This window comes from Amborella trichopoda, chromosome 9, assembly GCF_054954075.1.
Source record: "Amborella trichopoda isolate Santa Cruz 75 chromosome 9, AtrichopodaSantaCruz75HAP2 v2.0, whole genome shotgun sequence".
Taxonomy (NCBI): Eukaryota; Viridiplantae; Streptophyta; class Magnoliopsida; order Amborellales; family Amborellaceae; genus Amborella; species Amborella trichopoda.
Window position 1 is genome coordinate 57,403,169 of NC_142344.1, and position 11,628 is coordinate 57,414,796.

At 36.4% G+C, this 11,628-nt stretch overlaps 1 protein-coding gene across 1 annotated transcript; it reads right to left on the reverse strand.

The window, feature by feature from the left end:
• Window positions 1-7,303: 7,303 nt before the first annotated feature.
• Window positions 7,304-11,449, reverse strand: LOC18447678 (ycf20-like protein). Its single transcript, XM_088846062.1, has 3 exons — window positions 11,145-11,449; window positions 9,569-9,763; window positions 7,304-7,926 (listed from the first exon to the last, which is right to left on the reverse strand). Exons 2-3 carry the CDS (start codon window positions 9,745-9,747, stop codon window positions 7,479-7,481), a joined length of 627 nt encoding a protein of 208 aa, XP_088702188.1. The 5' UTR covers window positions 9,748-9,763; window positions 11,145-11,449; the 3' UTR covers window positions 7,304-7,478.
• Window positions 11,450-11,628: the final 179 nt, after the last annotated feature.

The window sequence follows — 11,628 nt, forward strand, 5'->3', positions numbered from 1 at the left end:
TCATCTTGCAGTCACGATTGTCAAGTAGTGTTTTATTTTTCTTTTCTTTTTTTATCAATCGGAATGACCTGAAATTTGGAAGGTATGTACATATTACTGAGGCGCATCTAGTAAAAATATAAAACAAATTATCAGCAAAAACAAATCCACCAAAATACCCCCAAAACTTTTCGAGGGAATTTTGGTCAATTTTTTCATGTAAAATATTTTTTTTATATTTTTCAAAGATTCCCCTATTTTTGATGAATACACGTTTTAAATTTCATGTCATTCGGATTTTTAGAAAAAAAATAAAAAATAAAATATTACCAGACAATAGTGATTGGGCGATAAACTTTGGACGGTATGGGGGTAGGCGAAATCACTGTTCATTTTCGCCTATAGGTGTTGCGTAGATACAACAAATTCATTCACCATTGAAGAAAGGGAGAGGGGGGATATACGATGTCGAGTACTTCTATAGTGACATTTCAACAATAGAGATTAAAGATAAATACCTAAATTTTAAAAATATTGATGCAAGTGTCGTGTCTTTTGTATATAGACATGTTCCAAGAATAAACATGTGCATGTGTCACCTCCATGAATATCGTGTTGTAAAAAACACTCCTTTTCCTTTGTAAAATTTTCAAAATTTGACATTGAAAAGGCAATGAATTGCAATGGAGGATGTTTCTCATATAACTCCCATCAACTTGAAATTCTTGGAAGCTAGTTTTTCTTATAGAGTTTATATTTTGGAGTTCTCTTCCCTGATAAAATATGAGAATGTTTTTAAAGATATCATTTATCTTTTGTCATTAGATGTCAAATTGGACGGCTTGGGGTGAGTCACGAAATTCGAGAATATTTTTTTGAAACTTTATATTTATTTAATGACATTATTAAGACCACCCGTTTTGAAATATAATAGGCTAAAATGATTTTGACCTCTATATACAAAAGATAAATGGTCTATGCAGACAATCCCATAAAATATATACAAAGACTTAAAGTAGCCGGTTATGACTTAGAATTTCATTACTCACTAACTTTAAATTGTAAGTAAATAGTGCCTCTTCAATGAATTTCACTTATCCAAACAAATAGTTGTGGTTTATATAGGTGAAGGCTATACAATTGAGAAACTATAACATTTTTGGGAGAGGAGAGAGAGAGTTTGGCATATGCAGCCACCCAATCATATTATAAGGGGAACTTTTGTATGTTTCAATTTGATATGCACACTTCTTTTTGGTATATTTGTTTGTGGGCATCTAGCAAAGGGCTGAAAATTTACACTCTCGATCGAAAACCCAAAATTTGGATCTCATCCGGTTTCGGGTATGGATCCAAAATTCGGATTCAAATCCAAAATTTAGATTAAAATTGTAATTCGTGTAAGATCCAAGTACATGTAGATTTGATCCGGATCCGACCTAATTTTTTAAAATAATGTATAGATAGTATAGACTATATGTTATGATTTATATATAATATATATAATTATTTTAATTTTTATAATTATATTTTAATTTTATAATATACAAAATGGGAATTGATCTGGATATGGATTTGGATCATAATCCTATATATACTTTCAAGATTGGATTTAAATCCGAATATTCTAGATCCAATTGGATTTGGATCTAGATTTGGATCTGATGTATACTTTTCAGACCCAGATCCAAATCGGGGTGGATCCGAACCTGATCTGAAAAAATTCTCAACCCTAATCTTGTATTCAAATCTCATAATTAAGACCGAGTCAATAGTAATGTCACATATTGTTTTGTGCAATATAAAGCTCTATGCATAGAGGCATCTTGTCATCCACTCTTAATCGGACGGCTAGGAGTGAGCCAGTCAAAATTAATAGGGTGACTAAACGTGGGTTGATAACAATATCACTTATTAATTGTAGTATGAAAAACACAATTGATGCAGTTCTATTACATTATTATTAGCCCACTCTCAATAATTTAATCAAAACTTTTGATATCACATTATAAACTCTATGTGTGTGAAACAATTAGAAAGGTTTCCCTTGTCATTTAGGTGCCAGAAATTTGGAAGGTATAAAAATAGAGGGACATCTATGCTAATAAGTCTCATAATAAATATTTCCATAATTTTGTTATTATATAATATCCCTCTTTTTGCCTTTCTACTTGTCCCAAAAATGCCTCCATTTTGGAAGTAGCAGTTTTGAAACAATGTCTTTATAACTACTTTGAAACGAACTAATGTTTTCATGTACAAAGTACTGGTTCAGAATTGGTAGATCTGAACCAGTGCCTTTATCACTTGTATAGAAGATGAAAACATATGTGACCAATAGATTTGAATTATTGATAAAGACATTGGTTTAGAATAACTAACTCCAATTTGGGAGAATGACTCTTGATAGAGCGAAATATCAGAGTATGACTCTTGTAGCCGGATAGTTAGAATAAGACTCAGATGATGATGAATGCATAAATATTTTTATTTTTTAAAATATTAACAAACTTTAAATATAAAATATGAATTTCTTTTAGTTCCACCGGTTAACGATAAGCAATATTGGCATGAATTTTCTTAAACAAGCCCATGACTCCAATGTCCCTTGTACGGGGGCAAATTTGAATAGAAAGCTGAGTCAAGCTACCCTACTCTTGGGACCATACTACATTATATAATAATTATAATGACAATTAATTAAAAGAGGGGGAGAATGATGAGTAGGACCCTTGTCTCTGTGAAGAGTGAGACAGCCAAAATGGAGCAGAAAAATGGCATTTTCCAAAAAAGCAGCAGCTTTTTTTAATAATATTCCCAATTCCAACCATTAATTAACAAAAGCCTGGAATTAAAAAACCAAATCCCGCCACTGATTATCCAATCATACAGAGGGGCACGTGGGCCCCACCAGGCCCATAAAGCCCTCTCACGTGGGCCCCACATCACCGTAAGAGAGAATATAATAATACATTAAAAAAAACAAATAAAAAATAGGGAAAAGCAAATCGGACGGCAAGGAATGTCTCTTGGGACGGGGCGCGGTCGCCGCCGCTCATCGACCCGTCCCTTTCATTCCACGTCGCCTTGAGCTGACGTCATTCTCTCCGCCGACGTGGAGAATTAATCCCTGCATTTTGCCACGTCATTACCCTGACATGTGCAAGACACGTGGTGTATTCTGCGTAATCCTTTCGGACCTCGGGACTAACGCGCCAATGAAGACGTGTCTCGGGGACACGTGGAGTTATGTGACGTGTCGGTCTGACGGTCGTGTCGGACCGGTCGGCTCAGTGGGCCGGTTCCGTCTCTGTCTACGGGGCCTCGGACTTGTGTCCAGGGGGATGGACACGTGGACCCCACCGTTAACCGGTTCTACCGGTCTGTACGGGTGATGCTGCTGCTGCGGCCGAGGTCGTGCTCATCATCATGACTACAAGGGATGGCTCACATGCTCTTAAGGTGCCTATCATTTTTAATCTCTCTCTCTCTCTCTCTCATGGGTCACATGCTCTGAAGGTGTATATGAATTTTAATCTCTCTTTCTCTCTCTACAAGGCTATAATCTATAGATATGATGCAGTTTCTATAAATAATGGACGAACTAATCAACAAATACTACAGAGCTTCCAGAAACATGGGTGAAAAGTCATTTTTAGCACGAAATGGACGGTCTTGATAATATGTTACTTACAATATACACTATTTTTAAAATTTGAATTTTTTTTTTTATACAATCATGATGGTCAAACCGAGATGGTCGATTTGAAGGTTTTTTAACCCTGAACTATAATTTTCCATTAGATATAAGGTGAGGCTTTACTATTTTGAAACTAACAGTCCAAATGTTAACTTACTAGAATTATTATTTTTAGTTTTTAAAAGTTCTTTATTTTTTCATATTCAAGATCATGTCACAGATTATATATGTCTATAAAAATTGAGTCCAAAAAACCATCTCAAAAATAGATTTATGAATAGGCCCGTATTTCTACATATGCGGGCTTGGCTGCATAAAAACCAGGTCCTATATATATATACTAAATTTTTTATATATTTTTTGGCATTTTAAAATGTCTTATGATATTTCACATTTTGCATTTTTATTTTACTTTTTCTAAAGTATCCCTGATTTGGAACTCCAAATTTTTGAAACGGGAATTTTATCAAACGATTGGTTTGACAGTAAAAGACAAGCTTCAAAACTTGAATAACCAAATAAGGTCAATTTTAAACTGTCAAAACCCAAACGCAAGTGTGTAATGATAAATTTCAATAGCCATTATGATGTCTGACTTGATGTGCTACTTGACAATTTATAAAAGAAAAAAGTTTATATAAGGTTGCAACGTTAAAATGAAATGTTGTTTTAATGTTAAAAAAAACCTTCTAATCGATCCTCTTGACATTGAGATGTACGAAAATGAAAAAACAAAAGTTTTTGGGTCTTAGAAATAGTGAATCTTGCAACACATTATCTAGACCGTCCATTTTCAAGATTTTCATATATTTATAGATCTACTTGATTTTAACCATTTTTTAAACTTAAAATTTTCTAATTAGGTATGAAAATAGATTTTAAGTTAATACTAAGAATTTTTAATAACAAAATTATATGTTATGATAAAGTTTTAAGGTGTGCCTTGATTGAATTGTTTAAGGTTGCATCCTTATGAAAACCTCACCCTTTATAAAAAGAATTATATGCTGTTTAAAATTAAATACAAAAAATTATGGGCAACATCATGCTAAATAGTTCTAACTTTAGGTTTGGCTTGATAAATTTGTTGTAAAAACATCCAAGTATTGAAATAAGAAAAAAATAAATGAAATAAACACAAGACCCCCGCCCCCCAAAAAAATAAAAATAAATCAAGCGTTTAAAACAATCACATAAGGGATGCATCCGTAGGTGTAGAGGGTAAGGTGCACCTTCAAAATTTATCTTGTTATATAATTTTGATGTAAAATGTTCTTAGGATTATCTCAAAATCTATTTTTATATCTAATTATAAAATTTAAAATTTAAAAAATGGTTAAAATCAAGTAGATCTATAAACATATGAAAATGGACGGTGTAGATAATACGTTGTAAAATGCACTATTTTTTGAGACTTAAAATCTTTTTATTTTTCGTAGTCATACATCTCGATGTCGAGATGCTCAATCAAAAGGTTTTTCAACATTAAAACTACCTTTTCCGATGGATTTTTGTGGGGCATCGTAATTCTACATTATAAGGTAGCATCCTTTCATAAACTTTTTCCCTTTAACAACTCTATGCAATGGACGTTTAAGCTGCTAGTAAATTATAATATCTGAGAAACTTAAAATTCCGATTATCTCAAATAATTCCTAAAAAGGTAAATTTTTCAGTACACCCTAATTTGATGTATCATTTCTAAATTCCTGAAAGAAAATTTTAAGGCCCAGTTTAGATAAACCACTGAATACTGAATAATATTATTTGCACCCCTGTCCATTATCGAATTTACAAAGTTTTGTAAAAAGTTTATATAAGGTTGCTATAGAATTAAAGATGCACATAAAAAACCCATTGGAAAGGTTGTTTTAATTTGAAAAACCCTCTAATTGATTATCTTGACATCGAGATGTATGAATAGGAAAAAAAAAACGATTTTGAGTCTTAGAAATAGTGCATCTTACAATACGTTATCTAGACCGTCCATTTTCAATATTTCTATAGGTTTATAGGATCTACTTGATTTTAACCTTTTTTGGAGTTTGAAATTTTATAATTAGATATGAAAATAGATTTTGAGATAATCCTAAGAATTTTTTACACCAAAATTACATGTTATGATAAAATTTGAAGGTGCACCTTAATAGATTGTTTGAAGTTGTAACCTTATAGAAACCGCACCCCAAAGTTTTTGGTTCACTTCAAGTAGGTTCATTTCTCAACCCTATTTATTTACAAAACATTGAAAATTTTCCCCAATATTTTCTTCAAATAGAACGGAAATGACTTGTTTCATTTTATTTCCAAATTAACCTACTCATGAGAACGCTTATCAATGGAGAGCATCCATGTATGGTAGCGAGCATCCATGTATGGTACGCTATCTCTTGGGTTTCCTACAATTTTCTTGCCCACATCCTCAATTGTTAGTGTTTCCACCACTTGAGGTCCCTCAAAAATTTTGATAGACTCTTGAGCTGGGAAATCACATATCTTGAATGTACATTCATGGCATTGAATGGCTTCGAGGGTGTCGGGAAATTGTAAGGTTTAAGAAACCCCAAATACAATATAAGTCATTTTTTCAGTTATCACCAATAGGTATTTTATATTCCATGAAAAAAGATATATGGACTATAAATCTTACAGAGAGTATTGACCCTTAATTGAGTAGAATGATAGACTAAGATTCATGTAACCGACCCCAATTAATTGAGAATTTTTTTTAACGATGATGAAGTACTTTATGTTCCCATTAAATGTTTCAACACGACCCTATGACATGGGATGTTGTTATTAGTTCATTTAAGGCTTAGCTCTTTGAATGAGGGAGGTCAAGGGTTCAAAATTTTGAAATTTGAAAATAAGAGCCAAATAAGGTGACCTCGTTCTTCTTGTTGGCATGGATTCTTCTTACCAGAGTCTTTCAATGGAAAATTCATGCCTTTGTCCAGTGAAATGAAGTTACAATTTGCTCTCAATGTATAAGGACGTAAAATGGCAGCATGATGATTGGGTGGGGCAGGCAATTGGGCTTAGAAAGTCCATTATCTGAGTTGGGCCGGGCTTGCGCTAGAGGTCACGGCCAGCCAAGTTTGATGACTTTGTAAAGTGAAGGAAGTCACAATTTTGCCAAATGGAAACATGCCATACATTTTTTTTTTTTTTGGCCAAATGAATGTTAAGGAAAACTGTCGGGATAAAGCTCAGCTGACGATGATGATGGTGGTGAATAAAAAGGTGCTATACAACATGAGAGGGTTGGGCATCTAGTCGGCCATGCTCGTAACAACCTCATGTTTGTGTAGGATTGGGCTTGGGCCATGGATCATCGCATGACTGGCCAATTTCTTATTCTTATGTTGCTATGAATTTAAAAAACAAAACGATTAATATCTGATCTCCCGCCCAACCCCATTAACCCAAGAGCATAGCTGAGCTTGGGAAGCTCCCCTTTGGCGGGCCAAGCCCATATCTGTCACCCTTAGACTGCTAACTTCTGAGCAAGAATGAGACAGAGAAGAGAGAGGAAAAAATGAAGAATGAGGAGAAAGGAATAAATGTTAAGAATGAGAGAAAGAAGAGAAAGTGTGAAGGGAGAAGAGAGAAAAAGCATAACCATGGGACAATAGAAGCTGGGAAGGGTTTCTGAGACGAGGAGGAGGATCAAATGTATCTGAAGGGTTTCATCAGTCATCCAATGACAGACCCAAAAGCTCTCATTATACAAAATGAATCTTGGGCAAGAAAAAGTAATGCATAAAAGTGTCTAGCTAGGAACTGAAGACTCCTTTTTCTAGCTCCCAAGTTTAAATGCATCTACAAAAAGCCCTAAGCAAAGACCCGCCTTCCAATAATTTATCATCCCAACTAAAGACTCAAGCTTCCCGATGGGTATGGGCAAAGGTCTCTTGTACATGAGTACGCCTATGCCCTCAATGGCAGCCACCACAATACCAGCAACCAAGACATCCCAATCTCCTGTTTGCCCTAATATTGTTGCCAATGCATTCGCAGTGTAGAAACCTAAAAGCAATAGAAATACTTTCATTGGAAAGTTCCTCCTTGCCCCATTTAGCTTCTCCAAGAGTTGCCTACTACCCCCACTAAGAATCCGACCTAATCGCGTCCTACCTAGCTGTCCTGGTGTGTTGTCCCCATCGTCAAGCCTTTCATTGCCGCCACTATCAGGAGCCCCTCCGGTGTCCAATGCAAAGGCTATCCTCCAACCATCTCTCCTCGGTCTGTAGCAGTGAAGGAAACAAACCCAATAACATCAATTAAATCAAAACACACATATTTGCACTTATCTTAGTTCTACTTTCCCTTACTACTTCCAGATCTTACAAAATCAAGACCATGCCAGTGTTTAAAAGCCTGGGCTCGGGTTCTGAATTGCTAGGGTCCCGAGCCCAGGTCAGAGGAAGACTTCACCAAGTCAGGTTGCACATAAACGACCACTAGTTTGAGTCAGACTCGACCGATTTTCGGGGTTAGTCATCCAGAACTGCACCCTACCAGGCCTGAGGTACTCGGGGGAATCCGAGACAATGACTTGAATCACTGCTGTGTGTGTGTGAGTGTGCACGAGAGACACGAGAGAGAGAGAGAGAGAGAGAGAGAGAGAGAGAGAGAGAGAGAGAGAGAGAGAGAGAGAGAGAGAGAGAGAGAGAGAGAGAGAGAGAGGCAAGAATGCCATAGATACAGTTGCAAGCACAGAAACCCATCAATAGAGTTTCAAACTTCAATAAAAAGAATAAGTACACAACACAGACGAGACAATCACATGCATAAAAACCCATGAATGGATGTGCCCACACACAAACACCACACTAGTTCGTGCACACTCCCGCAGAGGTGAGCTTGTAACTAAAAGGGTGAGCAAGTAAATAACATTCCCCATCTGGTTTTGACTGGTTCAAAATGCCTTTTTGTATTGTGAATGTTTGAAATGCATTATGCATCCAAATTTATTCAAGCATGGTATGGAAGAGTCCTACAGCTAATAACCTGAATTTCATCGGATCTTTATTTTCAGACAGAGTTAAAAAAGACATACATAAAAAAAACCATTACCAAAGGTATGGCCCTCAATAGAGCAAAATGGAAGACCATGATTCGTGTAGAACTCAAAACCATCATAGTCTTTTTATTGAAGGCTATGACGATCGAAACAGACGTAGAACTCAACACCACAAAAAAATTATTATTTGAGAGTTTTATTAGATCAAAATGATGGGCATGGTTTCCTATCTTCAATTTTTATAACAAAAGGAAAATAAGACAACTTCAGATATGATGCATTCATCATTTTGAACCTGCAAAACCACCGGTTTAAGCTACATCAACGTTAGTGTCATGTGGGGAAAGCTTCTCCTAATTGTATAATGACCAAAGGAAACACTAAACACAAAAAAAAAGAAAGAAAAAAGAAAAACAAAAAAAAGAAGAAGAAAAGACCAAAGAGAACTAAAATAACTTAAGACATGATGGATTCATCATTTCAAAATTACAAGAGAAAACAATCATCATCTTAAACCTGTAAACTCACATAGTCAGGCTAATCCAAACAATACATTCAATGTAATTTCAAGGTGTTCATCTGGGCAGAATTGATCACACCCAGTGATTCAGTGTTTGAGGCTTTTCATAATCTTTTTGTGAATAGATAAGTATAGGTAGGCACATAGGCACAATTCTGTGGATGAAATTTAGGGCAAAGATCTTCCCCTTGGAGGATGATGGTTTATACAGCAACCTGTCTGCTGCATCATTTTGGCGTCAATAGACTTTTACTCAACCATTCATTATCCAATTAAAAGATGACCATGAGGAAGCCAGTGAAAGGCTTAAAACTTTAAAGCTTAGTTACCAAAGGAGATTTACCTCTCACAAGACACACATGCTGGAGTTAGACCAAGCGTTGTGGCAAGCATTCCAGAAATTGGTTTTAGAAAGTCCCGGCTTCGCCTAATGCAATGAATTGGGTGACGTGCATCACATGGCTTTTCAAATACGACATTCTCAACTATGTGCACAATTGAGTGCAAGCTATTTGCCGCCATAATCCAATTTACGGAACTGAAAAACAAGGAAAATTCAGGAATTTAGGAAGATAATACTACAATGAAGCAATAAACTACAAGACAACATGCAAAACTTGTTCTCTTCCACCAAATGAGGTCCCAAGCAAGGATGGAACCCTTCAGATTGCGAAGCTAGAAATTCAGCCAGCTTGTACATGAAGGACTTCACGTCAAGCTTCCTAGTCCACTTTGCTATTAGTCCTGGCTATGTGCTACAGGCCAGTGTTTAGAAGATTGCTGCCTGGGTGGAACAGAGGAAATCCTTGGAATCACCCCCAAGGTCCCCCGAAACCCTAGCTTTAATGCTTTAAAAATGATCAGTCCAGCTCGGGACTTGCCTGACTCAGACCAGGTGACTTAGGATTGGGACCCTGGCGAGTCTTAGCATGAGTCCGTGGTTTTAAACACTACTATATGCAAAAGGGTCTCTTGATCCAGGAGTTAAGCTAAAAGAGGTGATCAAAACCCATGAAATGGAAGATGTTGTGGAGACTGGTTATTTGGTTACAAGTATTGGACAGAAGAAAAAATGTCCGAGTCAATGTGCAAGGAGAGATTGGAGGATATCCATTTTCATATAAGGATGGTAGGATATACAATTACAAGAGAAGGATATCTAGAGCTACAAGAAGATAGTAATGTCGTTGCAGGGGTAAGAGCTGCTCAGTGACAAGTACTGCAAGCCATCTAGAGTGCTCAAGGAAGAATTCGATGACACCAAAGAGGATGACTTGATTTGAGAACATGAGTTACAGAATGGAATTTCATCCACAGTTGATGACATCCAGACAAAAGCTCAGAGAAGCTAGCTGCAATTGAACACTGAAACTTAACTTCGATGGTAGCTCTCATGGAATTCATGGCACAATGGAAAGCAACCGGTTTAAGGAATTTAAGAATAGGAAAGTTAACTTGTCTCAAGAAACAAAAATATAAGAATTAGCAGAGCTCAAACCCTAATTGAACATGATAAATGCACTCATTTTCTTGAACCTCTGTACAAGCACATCCCAGCTATTGTTCTCCATGGGAGTAACAGAAATTCCGACGCTACAAAGTGCAGACCTTGAAAAAGTCTTTAAGGCCACCTCAAGAAATCCATAATTCAAGGAAATTCACCACCACTTCGACATAGTTCTCGGGCTTGCGACAAGAACATAAACAAGCTCAGAAAATTCCTACTAAAATCCCATGAACGCTAAGAACCCAGCAACTATGCAAAGTTTTTAAGTACTCCTAGTGTCAAAGAGCAACCATTGAAAAAAAGTCAAGAACTTTACCAACACATAACGAACATGAGATCCAAAGAAGCAGAGAGAGAGAGAGAGAGAGAGAGAGAGAGAGAGAGAGAGAGAGAGAGAGAGAGAGAGAGAGACCTGCAAAATGGGCCATGGTCGCCTTAACTGCAACCTGCTGCTCTGAGAGAGAGAGAGAGAGAGAGAGAGAGAGAGAGTCTTTTCACAAAAATGAAATTCTGAATTAAAACAGATATAACCCCAAATCTCAGTTTTACAGAAACACCAAACTCTGGGAAATTATCAGGAAAAATTTGTTTTCATTAAAACAAAAATGTAAGGCCGCCCCGTTCTCCTCGTGTGGGGAGCACGTGTGGCGTCGAGCAGGACCACTGCAGCGGGACCATCCAACACTTTCCTCTATCTACCCAGACCAAAATCCAAAAGACACAATAAAATTCCATATTTACCTGCGACAAAAGCGAATCTCTCCTACAAAAAGCAGAGCGAGCTTTTTCAAAATCAATTTGTCTTTTTGCTAAAAGGAATGGGCATTCTTTGGTCATTTTCTATTTTTGATTTCCGCTCACTAACCCACCTGCTGCAAATGCAATACAAGGGAAGA

Excerpts from the sequence above, each read along its gene's own strand:
- LOC18447678 (XM_088846062.1), bottom strand. The coding sequence starts at position 9,747 with ATGGCGGCAAATAGCTTGCACTCAATTGTGCACATAGTTGAGAATGTC. Across the intron at positions 7,927-9,568 it reads GCATGTGTGTCTTGTGAGAG|ACCGAGGAGAGATGGTTGGA; the intron begins GTAAATCTCCTT and ends TCACTGCTACAG.